General features: G+C 47.6%; 1 protein-coding gene across 1 annotated transcript; it reads right to left on the reverse strand.

The window, feature by feature from the left end:
• Nucleotides 1–811: 811 nt before the first annotated feature.
• GLA (galactosidase alpha) lies at nucleotides 812–15,011 on the reverse strand. Its single transcript, XM_054039403.1, has 7 exons — nucleotides 14,779–15,011; nucleotides 13,169–13,343; nucleotides 7,848–8,025; nucleotides 5,742–5,833; nucleotides 4,607–4,768; nucleotides 3,645–3,842; nucleotides 812–3,377 (listed from the first exon to the last, which is right to left on the reverse strand). Exons 1-7 carry the CDS (start codon nucleotides 14,952–14,954, stop codon nucleotides 3,051–3,053), a joined length of 1,308 nt encoding a protein of 435 aa, XP_053895378.1. The 5' UTR covers nucleotides 14,955–15,011; the 3' UTR covers nucleotides 812–3,050.
• Between the last annotated feature and the right edge of the window lie 654 nt (nucleotides 15,012–15,665).

A 15,665-nucleotide genomic window follows, 5' to 3' on the forward strand; every position in this document is an offset into this window, starting at 1 on the left:
ACTAGTAGTAAACTGAAAACTATAGGGAGTAAATGTACAAAGGCCCTTGTGGCAGGGTCTAGCTGCCCTAATACAAAATGTAGAGATTTCACTATGACAGATTCACCTCTTTCCAGTACCATTTTTAGGCAGTGATCATTCATTGCTGTTGGTAGATGTGAACGTGCTGCTGTTAGCTCAGACAAGCAGAGTTGTGTGGGCTAAGCTTCATGTATTTAGCCTGTGGTCTGCTTCACCCTCCATGTTGGAAAGGGAATGTCTCATTAGCCTATTCAGCTAGAAGCAAGTGTTTAAAGTGTTTAGCCTGATCCCATCCTTAGGCATAGGCTTTAGAGAAACCTGGCTAGCTTTCTGTTTCACACCAGCACTTAACACCAACCCAAGATTCCTTACCTTAATAAAGCACAAAATCCATGTGTGAAAGTTACAGACTACCAGCTAGCACTAAAAAAGGTCAATGAGATCCATCAGAATATGAATTACAGGTGCTGTTCTTAGATACTGACCTCTACTTCTGTCAAGGTTCCTTCCCCACTCTGAACTTTAGGGTATAGATGTGGGGACCTGAATGAAAAGCTCTAAGCTTAACTACCAGCTTAGATCTGGTTTTGCTGCCACCACTCCCGAGTGCTAACTCCCTTCCCTGGGTAGCCTTGAGAGACTCATCCACCAGTTGCCTGGTGAACACCGATCCAAACCCTTGGATCTTTAAAACAAGGAGAAATTAACCATTCCCCCTGCTTTCCCCCCACCAATCCTGGTGAGTCCAGATCCAATCCCCTTGGATCTTAAAATAAGGAAATCAATCAGGTTCTTAAAAAGAAGGCTTTTAATTAAAGAAAGGTAAAAATCATCTCTGTAAAATCAGGATGGAAAATACAGGGTAATCAGATTCAAAGAGCCCAGAGGAACCCCCTCTAGCTTAAGTTCAAAGTTACAGCAAACAGAGATAAATACTCTAGCAAAAGGTACATTTACAAGTTGAGAAAACAAAGATAAACCTAACATGCCTTGCCTGGCTGTTACTTACAAGTTTGAAATATGAGAGACTTGTTCAGAAGATCTGGAGAGCGTGGATTGATGTCTGGTCCCTCTTACTCCCACCAGCGAACAACCCTCAAAACAAAGAGCACAAACAAAAGCCTTCTCCCACCAAGATTTGAAAGCATCTTGTCCCCTTATTGGTTCTTTGGGTCAGGTGTCAGCCAGGTTACCTGAGCTTCTTAACCCTTTACAGGTAAAAGGATTTTGGAACCTCTGGCCAGGAGGGATTTTATAGTATTGAACACAGGGGGGCTGTTGCCCTTCCCTTTATCGTTATGACAACTTCAAAGGAGAGGAGCCCCCTAGGTTTCTTAAATCTAAGCTGTATAGAGGATGCCAAGGAGCATCTGGCAGCATCTCTGTAAAATTCCACTTGATAATGTATCTCTACCCACACCCAACTGAGATTCTTCATATGCAGCAACAGGAAGGTAGCTCTATTAAGTTTTAGTGTATATGCCTCTTCTAGCATAACTTTTACAGCATTAGCAGGAGGGGAAACTCCTTCCATGTTTTGTAACAGAATAGTGTGTCTCAGCTATTGACTATTGGGATGATTTTTTGACTGGAATTCGGAAGTACAGCTTTTATAGCTAAGCTGTTCTTTGCAGTGGAGGTTTAGAGTGGCATCTTAAGCAAGTCTTTGATAGGATACAGGTTCCTGTAGCAATTCTGCATGCAAACTTAGCACCTTTTAGGCCTGTTGAAATAATTGGTAGTATGTAATGCTAGATGAGAAGACAGCCTTTGATGGTGTATCTCTAAGAGAAGGCAGAAGTAATCAGCACCATCTGTTGAAGTTCTTTACTACAATTATCAAAGATGTTTAGGAATAGGTAAACTTTAATTTTTTTTAGCAAGACTTGTGTACAATGTTCTTTATGTACAAGTGTCTTGGTATGTGTGGATGTGATTAGTTTCAAAATAGAACTAGAAAACCTGCCGCAATAGAAATCTTAGATCACACTCCAGGTGAGGGTAGGCTCAGTTCCACACACCACTACAAAAAGCCTCAACCCCCTCTCATGTTTATTAAGGTAGATTATACCAAAGGAAGGAGATAGTGAGGGAAAGGACACAGCAAGCCCAAATCTGCCCTAATCCATTTCCTTTTACTGGCATCAGTCAACATCAGTGGGGAGGGGAGAAACCCCTTTAACACACCATCCTCGACCTATGGATAGTTAATGATCAATCCCTGTGCACCAAAAACTGTATTTCTTTAGTCCAAAGTCCAGAGCCAGCAGTGGAACATACAGCTGCTGGCATCAGGACAATCAGTAAGATGGATGACTGCCCTCCCCTGAAGAAACATGGATTTAAAAAAAAAAAAAACTAAGTGAAAGCTACAGGAGTGGGAGACATGACTATATGGATGTAGTGTCCTTTACTCATATTAAAGGGAGACAGCCCGCAAGAAAGTGATAGCCTAAAAAGTACTGGCTTAAGATACTGAGTCATCACAGCAAGGTGAGAGCAACCTTGGGCAAAAGGGTAGGAAGCATATGACTTCACATGGGGGTTTGAGGGTGGAATGTGTGTTTTCTTGCAGCTGGTGTATATCAGTCACACTGGCCTGAGAGGAAACTTAAGGCAGGAGGGGAGCACTCTTCCCCTGAGTCCTGGCATCACCGAAGAACCTCACTAACATGGTACGTGCTTTGCATTTTCTCACCTGTTGCCAAGGCCATTAGGTCTTTACAGAAGGCTGATCCAGTCTAATTGACCAACTCAATCCTTTAGCCCCCAGAGAAAGGAAGGTTAGGTTACATGCTACATTGAGCAGGACTTCGATAGATCTAGCAGGGATAAGTAAAGGCACCCTCTCCCCTGTAATTGCAACACAAGGATGGAGAGAGATTACAGTACTTCTTGCTGGATTAGGGTTGATTTGGTAAAGTTCACCCATCACTGATGGGATCTTCAGCACTTATTGCCCACAGATGTGGAGGGGCAGGATTGGAGCAAAGGAGCTCTGGTGCCTGGGGAATTGGGTCACCATTACATTATAAGATATCTGGAGATGGTTTTTTGTTAATGTTCATGACAGGCTTCTCATCTGGGAACTCCCCGATCACCACCACCTTCAGCAGCACAGTACCCGTTGGGTTCACCTCAACGTTCAAGAGCGAGACCCAGTTGTGTAGTCCCCAGTCCTCGCTGGTGGGGAGGATCTGCTGGATGGAGCATGCAGGGTTGCAGGCCAGGCCATTGCCAAGGAAAGAGGTAGAGAAGCTGAAGATCTGGGGTCCTCCAATCTCCTGTCGATTCAGCACGGCCACAGCATAGGCACCCCCTGACAGAGGCCGCTCCCAGAGCTCAAAGTTGTTATCCTGCCAAAAATGGAAACCAAACAAACGTTTGAGGGGTGGGACTGACTCTACAGGTCCTAGTCATCTTCTCCTTAAGCAGCCAGCAGGAAGGAATGTGAGAACCAGTTCTCTGTGGGTGGATGTTTCAAAACTCTACTCTCCCGAGTCTACTCTGAGGAAGGCAAGGGAGGTACACCACCCCCAGCAACCTAGTTTCACCTACATCTCACACCCCTGGGAGGAGAGGAAATCTCTTCCCTGTTTCACTCGCTCCAGCCCTTATCATACCTTGCTGATACGGTATCCTTGCTTGCCCAGCGGGTCCTGGTTGATGGCAATCACATCTTTGTTCTGAAGCAGCCACTTGGCCTGGGGGCTGATATGACGTAGGTCATTGGACATGAGCAGTGGAGCTGCCATGATAGCCCATAGCGCCATCTGAGTCAGCTGCTGGTCCCAGCTCAATCCAAAGTTGCCGATCACCAGCTGTGACAAGTGTAGAATGAGAATGGTAATACATGTGGTGTTAACATTTTCATCCTAGTTAGACACCCAGAGCCTGTCATCATGAGCTGGTAGGAGGAAGTGGGGCAAATGTCAAGGTCATGCAGCTATTGGGAGGTCCGGAGCTGGAGGAGTTAAGCAAAAAGTTATGGTAGGTGTAGAGGAAGAAGGTTGTGACTGACCGGAAGACAGCACTCAGAGCACAAGGCTTAGTCTGAGGTCAAATACTCCTTGAGGAGTGGCTGCTAACTGGGTGCCCAGCTTGGGCCTGTTTTCACCTCTAGAGAGGCCTAAGTGATTGGTATTCTGAGAACTGGGCCCAGTGGGCCTCAGGCTGGGCAACCAGAGCTAGTGCCCACTTCTGAAAGCCTTGGGCTTACTTGTCAGAGTAGAACTGCTCTTAAACAGAGGCTCCCTGCTGAGCCTGAGCAATGCATGCAGGTTACATTCCTCATCACTGTGGATATCCTACCCCATCATTGCACAGCCACCAGGCTGCCTGTTTTCCTGAGACATGGGTCCCCTTTGATGAACCTGTTGTGCTAGGACCACACAGAGGGTCCTCTGCCCCCAACATATTTCCCCAGTCAGTTCCTTACAAAATTTCCTCCTGATTCCTTTTGCTCTCGGGAATGGACTCCCCTTCCACAATCTTGCATTGGTGCTGCTCCCCACCCCTTATTCTTTAGGCAAGTAGAGGCATCCTCATGGTGGTTGCAGTGTAACAAGAGCTCGGGTGTTCTCACCATGTCAGGGTCATTCCAGCCCCCTGGCCCAGCAACATCCACAATGCTGTCTTGGTGTAAAGCTGTCCACTCCAGGGTATTCTTAACACTGTTCCAGGCATCATAGATGTCAGCAAAGTTCCTCCAGTGATTGCAGTAGTGTTTGATTTCTGTGTAATTGGGCTGCCGGAGGACAAAGAGCAAGAGGGTGCTCATAGGAGATAGCTTGAGCATTTAGGATAAGGAGGCATAAAAGGATGGATGCACTGGGGAGAATCATAGATGGAAAAGACCCATAAGGTTATTCAGTCCATGTGCTGGGGCCAGTGCAGGATTGTTCCCTATGGTACATTCTCTGATACTTGCCCCACTCTAGGGTGATGGCATTTCAACCACTTCCCCTGGGAGAACATTCCATGGTCTCCTAAGTCTTCCTGATTTTATTCAGCATAATGTCACATCATCAAATCTACTCATAACTGGTACCACCTTAAGTAATTACCCCTGGTTCTTGGGGGTTTACAGCCTACAACTTCCAGTGGATTTAGTCCCCTCTTTACACAGAAGAGGGTTGCTACATTCTGCCATGTCACAGCATGAAGGAGCCACCTACGGGTGAAGTCTCGCACTCTAGTCCCTTTACGGATTAGGATTTTGCTCACAGATTTCTCCCACCCTACTAGTGGAAAAATCACTGATAGCTCAGTACTCCAAAATCCCCATTGGTGCAGGGGATTACTCTACTGGCAGATAGGCCTAAGGGGGGGATTCTGTAATCCTCTGGGGAGCCCAGAGAAGAAGAACATCACAGCACCAGTTCTGCACAGATCACGCCTATTCAGCAGCGAGGACAAATTGCCTCAGGGTTCCTCCTGACAGGTAGGACAGAGTAAAAGGATGCCTCTGCCATGAATTCTTAGCTAGCTGAGATCCACCTTAACCCTCTGCTCAGTGCCCCTTCATTCATCAACACTTCTTCCCTTCACCATCTCCCTTCAGCCACTTTGGCTCCTTTGATATTCAGCCAGGATTCATGTAGATGCACTTGAGATGATCTTGCAAGTTAATTTATTTCCTTAGTATTCTGAATCACCAATGTCTTCCCAGCATGCATCACATCTGACTAGGGCCAGTACCCTGGGAAAGGGCTCCTTACCTTCTGCATGGGTCTCATGTAGAGAGGCCATTCACAAGAGTACACAATGCTTCTACCAGTCTTATTCAGGGCCAGAGACATGTTCCTGTAACCTGAAGGAAGAGAACAGTAGCCTGGTTATATCACCTACTGAGGCAGAGGGAAACAGGAGGGTAACAGAACTCAGCACCATTGGGTCTAATGTCAGATCAAGACTCTAGTAAAACTGGGAGTGGGTTGTGTGATGACATTTCCCATGGTATTGACAAAGTCAGAATCCCAGCTAGAAAGGAGTGGATTGTCATAGTCCAGCCAGACATCTGCAGTCCAGTTGCCTGCCTTTCAGGAAGTTGGAGCAGGTAGGAAGAGGGAAGTAATGTGGTTTAGAGACAGAAAACTCAACAGCCTCAGGGGAGCTGGGTTCTATTCCTGGCTCTGTCAGTGCCTCCGTTTCCGCTTCTGTAAAACAGGGGTGATACTTCATCTCCCTTTGTGAAGAGCTTTAAGACCTACTGATGACAAGTGCTATATAAGAGCTAGGTGTTATGAGAAGGTGTTGTCTATTGCTTAGAGCAGAGGAATGGGCCTCAAGTCAGATACTGGTTTCAGCCGTATGACCTAGGTTAAGGCAGCCATTACACTGCTCTAAGATTCAATATACTCTTCTGTAAAATGGGTATAATAATTACATACTACTGTGTAATGGGGCTTCCTCCCACCTCACTGTACAATGCGTTCTAGTCTAGACAATTAGTATTAGGCAAACTCAGTTTTTTGCTTTTACAGACAGCTGCTATTTTAACTTCATGAGCTGTCCTCCATGCTGAGAGCGGTTTGAGTAAAGCCAGCTGTGGCTAACAACTGAGCAGCTCAGTAATGTGCGCTCCTTACCCTTATGAATCCCTAAGCCATTTGGATTCAGACGGTAATGTGTAAGCAGTAGGAGACAGCCAATTGGGTGAGATTCCAGTATCACTACTCTCTTATCTTTGTACCTAGGAGAGCCCTGTCCTGTTTTGTCCTCTTTAATTTAAAGCATGGGCAGGGAAAGTTCCTTTGCTATTCCACTTAGAACTCTCCTGGAGTCGCACAGAATCTCTGCTAAGAACTTCCAGCTTCACTAACGACTGCCTAAAGGTGCACTTGCAGACACTGAAGTTGTGTGTTAGACTAATCAGCTTGGACAGGACCCCCTGATCAGTTTGCTCTGAGAGAGCGCAGAACCAGCTCCAGCCTGCCTGCTGCCAACCGCCACTCTGATAAAGACTGAGTCAAGGAGGAGTCCTCTTCTGAGCTGCCTTCTTCCCTTTTATGGGAGTCTACGATTTGTTAGACAGCACGTGTGCCTGGGATTGGTTGCCTATGTGTGGTGAGGGTCCATGACTGACTCCCCAGCGTAGACCAACACTGTAAACTGACAGTTTAGTAGTTTTCTATGCTAACCTGCCTGTTGAGTTCTGAAGTTGTATGTGCAGACACAGGGTTCCCTAGTTGGTTTTTCCCCAGAGGTCTCTCGAGTCCCTTTGCTGCTAAGACCCACAGGAATTGCACTTTTGTGAGGTACAAACTGATTAGGGGTTCAATGCCTGAAGTGCTTTGAGTCCCTCGGATGAAAGGGTCTATTGAAGGGCTGAACATCACTAATGTTAGCAGATGACAGAGCAAACTGTGGAGAGGCCCCCAGAGTGTGTCTGATCACACCTCTTGGAGAGCCTCTCTCCCTAAATGATGCAGGCTCTGGGTCTGAGAAGGCTGCTCCCTCAAGCCATGCCTGCAGGTTTCAAGCTATGAAAGAGCCCAGGGCAGGAGGCACTAGATGCAGGGGAGGCTCATTGTGTGCACAAAGGGTGGCTGATGAATGGATAAAGTGAAGTCAGAGTGACCCATTCCGGAATCCCCAAGATGAAGATGACCTGCAGCATATATGACTGGCCTGTCAGAGAAGCTTCCTTTTGGTTCCCCTAGGTTCTCAGATGGCGCCCTCCCCTCCAACCCTCTCCTCCTCATATCCCCTGTGCCAGTGGATATGTTCAGTGAAGAGCTGCTCTTTTGAACCTGTCTCAGCTCTGAGACAGTGCTGATTAGAAAGCATTCCCCCCACATGGAATGTCTACAGTTGGCACATACCTTCTGCCAGTTGGTCCTGTGTGCCATAGTTACAGCCATCAAACTTCAACAGATCCACACCCCAATTGGCAAAGGTTTGGGCATCAAGGTCATAGTAGCCATAACTGCCAGGGAAGCCAGCGCAGGTTTTGTTTCCAACATCCGCGTAAATCCCCAGCTTCAGCCCTTTGGAATGGACCTGAGGGGAGCAGACAGACATATAATGAGAGCCAACAGCCATGGGGCAGAGAGAAACAGCGGTGCTCAGTAGGAGAACAAGAAAGAAGCGAAATCCCTTTGCACTACCTTAACCACATAGCTGCTGAGTGGATTTCCTGCTCCTCCAAGAACAGGCCCATTCAAGAGAGAATCACTACCCAGAAACCTCTGGGATCCCACTTTCACTGCCAATATAATTCATAGTCCTAGAGGAAAATATGTGAATGAGAACCGAACCTCCCTCCCAGCCCAGGGGCTAGGGTCCTCTTAAGGATTAGTTCAGGGGTCCCTAGAGGCCAGGGTTAGAAACCTGTGTATAGAACAGGGAGTTTCGCAAGGGAGTTCTCCAGGTGAAGGAGGAGCAATACAGCAACCTTTTGGGGTAAGTGACTGTCTGTAGTGTGTGTTTGTTTGTGTTTGAGGGTTACTTGCTGTGTGCTGAGCTTGTGTTTGTCAGTCTGTTTGTTTGTTTTGGTTGTTTGAAGGACCGTGTGCTGTGGCTGGCAGTTGGAAGCTGTGAGCTTCAAAGGAAGGTTTGAAAGCTAGAAGCCTCTGGTAAGTGGCTGAGCCTTAATCAGTGGGCGGGGCATTCATACAGGCCAGGGCTTTATAAAGCAGCGCACAAGCAACCAGGGGCTGCTAACAGGGAGTTTCGCAAGGGAGTTTGGAAGGGAGCAGGAAGGGGGCGAGGGTCCCTTGCCGGTTCCATCTGTTTTCTCTTGATTCCCCTTAATACCTATAAAGCAACTACATTCTAACTGTTTGCTTAAACAACCCTTTCAGCTGACGGGGCTGCAGACGGGAGTTTGACAGAGGGAGGCTTACGATGGTTAGGAAGACCCGCAACACCTGTGCCAGCACTGCTGCTGTCTCCTCCACCTGTGCCTGTAGCCAGACAGAGTGCCTAAGCATGGATGCCTCTACCCAGATCCTGGTGTGGTTTTGCAAAGACTGTAACTTGCAATTTCCACTTACTGATATCCAGGCTGGGGGGACCATCCAATGTGAAAGGTGCCTGCTGGTGGAATCTCTCAGGCAGCAGGTGGGAGAGCTACAGGAGGAGGTGGCTAGGTTGAGGAGCATCCGTATCCATGAGCAATTCCTCGACAGTGTCCATGTGGAGACAGCTGAGGTAGCTGTCCCAGTACACAGGACTGCTGATACACCACTGGTGGAGGAGGAGATGGCTCAGGGTGGACGCTGGCAGCTGGTTACTTCTGGCAGCAGGCAGTGCTCCACCCTTGCTCCGAACCCTCCTGCCGTGGTTATAGGTAACCGTTATGCTCTTCTTGATACAGGAAAGAAGGAATCACTCCCTACAGTAAAGGAGGAGAAGCCTCGTACCCCTAAGGCTGGAGAGTCTGCTGCCACCACTGCGAATAGGAAACGAAGGGCAGTGGTGGTCAGAGACTCTCTGCTGAGGGGGACGGAGGCGCCCATCTGTCGCCCTGACATTTCATCTCGGGAGGTATGCTGCCTGCCGGGGGCCCGTATCCGAGACGTTACGGAGGCATTGTCGAGGATTATCCGGCCCTCTGACTACTACCCCATGCTACTCATTCATGTGGGCACAAATGATACTGCGCGGTGTGACACTGAGCGGATCAAGAGTGACTACAGGGCTCTGGGAGCACGGGTGAAGGAGTTTGGAGCACAGGTGGTATTCTCTTCAATTCTTCCTGTTAAAGGTAGGGGCCCGGGCAGAGACAGATGCATCATGGAGGTGAATGCCTGGCTGCGAAGATGGTGTCGCCAGGAGGGCTTTGGCTTCCTAGACCACGGGATGCTATTCGAGGAAGGACTGCTAGGCAGAGATGGCGTTCACCTTTCGAGGAGAGGGAAGACCCTATTCGGACACAGACTGGCTAACCTAGTGAGGAGGGCTTTAAACTAGGTTCGACGGGGACAGGTGAGCAAAGCCCACAGGTAAGTGGGGAACATGGAGACCGGGGAAATGAGTCGGAAACAAGAGGGAGTGTGGGCTATATTGGCAGAGAGAAAGGAGAGTCAGGAAAAAACTGGGAGGAAAGATCAAACCAGTATCTTAGATGCCTATATACAAATGCGAGAAGTATGGGGAATAAGCAGGAAGAACTGGAAGTGCTAATAAATAAATACAACTATGACATTGTTGGCATCACTGAAACTTGGTGGGATAATACACATGATTGGAATGTTGGTGTGGATGGGTACAGCTTGCTCAGGAAGGATAGACAGGGGAAAAAGGGAGGAGGTGTTGCCTTATATATTAAAAATGTACACACTTGGACTGAGGTAGAGATGGACATAGGAGACGGAAGTGTTGAGAGTCTCTGGGTTAGGCTTAAAGGGGCAAAAAACAAGGGAGATGTCATGCTAGGCGTCTACTACAGGCCACCTAACCAGGTGGGAGAGGTGGATGAGGCTTTTTTCAAGCAACTAACAAAATCATCCAAAGCCCAAGATTTGGTGGTGATGGGGGACTTCAACTATCCGGATATATGTTGGGAAAATAACACAGCGGGGAACAGACTATCCAACAAATTCTTGGACTGCATTGGAGACAACTTTTTATTTCAGAAGGTTGAAAAAGCTACTAGGGGGGAAGCTGTTCTAGACTTGATTTTAACAAATAGGGAGGAACTCGTTGAGAATGTGAAAGTAGAAGGCAGCCTGGGTGAAAGTGATCATGAAATCATAGACTTTGCAATTCTAAGGAAGGGTAGAAGGGAGAACAGCAAAATAGAGACAATGGATTTCAGGAAGGCAGATTTTGGGAAGCTCAGAGAGCTGATAGGTAAGGTCCCATGGGAATCAAGACTGAGGGGAAAAACAACTGAGGAGAGTTGGCAGTTTTTCAAAGGGACACTATTAAGGGCCCAAAAGCAAGCTATTCCGCTGGTTAGGAAAGATAGAAAATGTGGCAAAAGACCACCTTGGCTTAACCACGAGATCTTGCACGATCTAAAAAATAAAAAGGAGTCATATAAAAAATGGAAACTAGGACAGATTACAAAGGATGAATATAGGCAAACAACACAGGAATGCAGGGGCAAGATTAGAAAGGCAAAGGCACAAAATGAGCTCAAACTATAGCTACGGGAATAAAAGGAAACAAGAAGACTTTTTATCAATACATTAGAAGCAAGAGGAAGACCAAAGACAGGGTAGGCCCACTGCTTAGTGAAGAGGGAGAAACAGTAACAGGAAACTTGGAAATGGCAGAGATGCTTAATGACTTCTTTGTTTCGGTCTTCACCGAGAAGTCTGAAGGAATGCCTAACATAGTGAATGCTAATGGGAAGGGAGTAGGTTTAGCGGATAAAATAAAAAAAGAACAAGTTAAACATCACTTAGAAAAGTTAGATGCCTGCAAGTCACCCGGGCCTGATGAAATGCATCCTAGAATACTCAAGGAGCTAATAGAGGAGGTATCTGAGCCTCTAGCTATTATCTTTGGAAAGTCATGGGAGACGGGAGAGATTCCAGAAGACTGGAAAAGGGCAAATATAGTGCCCATCTATAAAAAGGGAAATAAAAACAACCCAGGTAACTACAGACCAGTTAGTTTAACTTCTGTGCCAGGGAAGATAATGGAGCAAGTAATTAAGGAAATCGTCTGCCAACACTTGGAAGGTGGTAAGGTGATAGGGAATAGCCAGCATGGATTTGTGAAGAACAAATCATGTCAAACCAATCTGATAGCTTTCTTTGATAGGATAACGAGCCTTGTGGATAAGGGTGAAGCGGTGGATGTGGTATACCTAGACTTTAGTAAGGCATTTGATACGGTCTCGCATGATATTCTTATCGATAAACTAGGCAAATACAAATTAGATGGGGCTACTATAAGGTGGGTGCATAACTGGCTGGATAATCGTACTCAGAGAGTTGTTATTAATGGTTCCCAATCCTGCTGGAAAGGCGTAACGAGTGGGGTACCGCAGGGGTCTGTTTTGGGACCGGCTCTGTTCAATATCTTCATCAACGACTTAGATATTGGCATAGAAAGTACGCTTATTAAGTTTGCGGATGATACGGATGGGAGGGATTGCAACTACTTTGGAGGACAGGGTCATAATTCAAAATGATCTGGACAAATTGGAGAAATGGTCTGAGTTAAACAGGATGAAGTTTAACAAAGACAAATGCAAAGTGCTCCACTTAGGAAGGAAAAATCAATTTCACACATACAGAATGGGAAAAGACTGTCTAGGAAGGAGTACGGCAGAAAGGGATCTAGGGGTTATAGTGGACCACAAGCTAAATATGAGTCAACAGTGTGATGCTGTTGCAAAAAAAGCAAACATGATTCTGGGATGCATTAACAGGTGTGTTGTGAGCAAGACACGAGAAGTCATTCTTCCGCTCTACTCTGCTCTGGTTAGGCCTCAGCTGGAGTATTGTGTCCAGTTCTGGGCGCCGCATTTTAAAAAAGATGTGGAGAAACTGGAAAGGGTCCAAAGAAGAGCAACAAGAATGATTAAAGGTCTTGAGAACATGACCTATGAAGGAAGGCTGAAAGAATTGGGTTTGTTTAGTTTGGAAAAGAGAAGACTGAGAGGGGACATGATAGCAGTTTTCAGGTATATAAAAGGGTGTCATAAGGAGGAGGGAGAGAACTTGTTCACCTTAGCCTCTAAGGATAGAACCAGAAACAATGGGTTTAAACTGCAGCAAGGGAGGTCTAGATTGGACATTAGGAAAAAGTTCCTAACTGTCAGGGTGGTTAAACACTGGAACAAATTGCCTAGGGAGGTTGTGGAATCTCCGTCTCTGGAGATATTTAAGAGTAGGTTAGATAAATGTCTATTAGGGATGGTCTAGGCAGTATTTGGTCCTGCCATGCGGGCAGGGGACTGGACTCGATGACCTCTCGAGGTCCCTTCCAGTCCTAGAATCTATGAATCTATGAATTTGCTAGGCAGCCAATCTGAAGAAGATCAATCATAAAAAACCTTCCAATATATCAAGCAAAATAGTCAGTTTTTGTAAATCAAGGAAAGTCCCCTGCCACCTCTCTATTTAAGTGAGGCACCCACTATAGCTCTTACTGTATGCATTATTCAAAATGGCCTGAATTAGAGGAAGGATGAAGATCCCATGAATGGAGATTTAGGTACCATCTCTAACTATACACTCACGTAGTCAGCCAGTTTGCGGATCCCACTGGGGAAGCGTTCTGGGTCAGGTTGGAGCCTGTCCTGATCATCTCGGGTCAGAGACATCCAGCAGTCATCAATACAGACATACTCATAGCCTACATCCTTCCAGCCATCTGACACCATCAAGTCAGCCATCTTCATAAACAGCTGCTCACTGAGGGACATAAGAACCAGGAGGTCACAGGGGTCCAAGTACCATGATGGTTAGTCGAAACAGTCTGTTAAGATTGCTTTTAAGATCAGATTTAGCACAACATAATCAGACAGATCTTTCAGCCACATGGTTTCTACCTGCATAGCTGCTTCCTAGGAAGGGCACATAGATGCTACAAAAAGAACAGGAGTACTTGTGGCACCTTAGAGACTAACAAATTTATTAGAGCATAAGCTTTCATGGACTTCTTTGGAAGTGAGCTGTAGTCCACGAAAGCTTATGCTCTAATAAATTTGTTAGTCTCTAAGGTGCCACAAGTACTCCTGTTCTTTTTGCGGATACAGACTAACACGGCTGCTACTCTGAAACCTGTCATAGATGCTACAGTGTAGTATAAATACATCAGTTGGATTAAAGACAATACTACAAACATCTAATATTTGTAAAGTGTTTTTCATGCAGAGATTTCAAAGCACTTTACACGAATGGGTTAGAGTCCGCTAGTGGGAAATCCACCCTCATGTGGTAAATGTTAGCCTGGGAAAAAAACAGCCAAAGGCCCATCTTAAAGATCTGAATGGGACACTGGCCAATCCCAAGCAGAGGATTTGTCTCCAGCCCTGGAAGAGATCACCCCCTCCCACACACAGATACACACGCACACTTCCCCATCAAGATTTGCTAAACCTTTTACAGACCAAGGTTCTGGTTGCTGCCTGTACTGCAAAACAACATGGTTATCCCAGATGCAGAGAGAAAAAAAGATCTGTCTCGGAGTGCAAATGAGATTGGACAGGATGTTTTTTAAACCACGTCCCAGAATTATGCTAAAGCCTTGGCCATGGTTGTATTTAGAGACAACTGCATTGTCCCTGGATTCCCTGCCCAGTCCCTTTGCAGTGCAGGTTTAGAGGTGACCCTAATCCTCTGACTGCCAGGAAGGGGAAGACAGGGGTGGATCGCGCCATAATTGCCCTGTTCTGTACATTCCTCCTAAAGCCCTGGTACAGGCCACTGCTGAAGCCAGAATACGGAGCAAGTTAGACCATGGTCTGTCCCACGAGGGCAGCTCTTACGTTCGGACAGGCGCTTAGGGAGAAGCGAAGCCTCATCAGTTCCCTGTGCTCTGCCGGCACTAGTAGAGCGGCTCTTTGTTCCTTGTAACTAAGCCCGCGGAAAAGGGAACTAGAAGATGAGCAAGTCACGCTCTCCCTATTTGCATCGGAGCCGCAAGGTTCAGTTTCCAGGCACCTGACCGCTCTCCTCCCACCACTGCAGCGGCCCGCGGCTCCGAACCCAACCCCAGTAGCGTTCACACGGGGCTGTGGCTCCCACTCCTCGTCTCGCCCCCTGCTTCCCCCCCAAAGGCGGCCGCCTGCGGAGCGCAGCTGACTGCAGGGCCACAGAGGCGGCCCCGGCGCCCCTCGCCCGGTACCTGATACAGGAGAGCGGCTCCCGGGCGCAGTCGGTGCTGCACAGGAAACGCTCCCAGTGCAGCCAGCCCATGGTGGGGGTCCGGGCCAGCCCATTCTCCAGCGCCTCGGCCCCGGCCAGCAGGACTAGGACCCAGGCCAGCGTAGCCCCCCGCCAGCTTCCTACAGCCGTGCCCATCAGCAGCGGGGACAGTCACCGATGTCAACGCGCGCAAGCCTGCCAACCTTACCCCGGACGGGCACTCCGGCTGGCCAATCCCGACCTGCCGCCCTCACAGCTCGGCCAATCAGAGCACGTAAATCTACAGGGTGCCGCCACAGCCAGCAGGGTAGGTGCGGTCCCAATCCGGAAGCGGCGCAGGAGAGAGAGGGAGTCATGTGGTTGAAGTGAAGGGTGGGGGGGCTGTCATATGACATGGGTGCAGGGTGTCAGGCGATGGCCTCTCATATTTGCCAGTGTCTCTCAGAGGGAATGAGGTGACCCTTCCCCTCCCCATGGAGTGGCAGTGGTGGGAGGTGTCTCGCTTTCCATGACCCAAGCTGGGTGCTGCTGAACTCTAGAGCCCTTTGCTACAACATGGCCATGGGTGGAGCGAGGTCCCCCACTGCTAGCTCCTGCCCTGGCCTGGCAAGAGGGCAGTTTGGTCACTAGGGCCCAGTCCTACTTTAAATTGTGTCAGACTCCTGAGGTTCCTGCAGTGTTGCTAACTTGGTTTTATTTAAAGTCTTGTGATAGCAGGAGTTTTCCTTAAAGCCCCAGCTGCTGGAATCAGGAGATGACATGAGAATCTCAGCTTCCATTTACCTATATAAAATGGAAGTGTCTAGTCTTCAGAGTTGCTGAAAAAAGCATGAAACTGTGAAGTGGCTGCACCCTAAAGGCTGTGGA

Source organism: Malaclemys terrapin, chromosome 9 (assembly GCF_027887155.1).
Source record: "Malaclemys terrapin pileata isolate rMalTer1 chromosome 9, rMalTer1.hap1, whole genome shotgun sequence".
NCBI classification, from domain to species: domain Eukaryota; kingdom Metazoa; phylum Chordata; order Testudines; family Emydidae; genus Malaclemys; species Malaclemys terrapin.

What these genes read in the sequence shown, in the direction of transcription:
- GLA (XM_054039403.1), bottom strand. Translation starts at nt 14,954, where the DNA reads ATGGGCACGGCTGTAGGAAGCTGGCGGGGGGCTACGCTGGCCTGGGTC. An exon ending in GAGCCGCTCTCCTGTATCAG is followed by an intron (nt 13,344 to 14,778) that starts GTACCGGGCGAG and finishes TATGTCCCTCAG; the next exon opens with TGAGCAGCTGTTTATGAAGA. An exon ending in TCCGCAAACTGGCTGACTAC is followed by an intron (nt 8,026 to 13,168) that starts GTGAGTGTATAG and finishes TGCTCCCCTCAG; the next exon opens with GTCCATTCCAAAGGGCTGAA.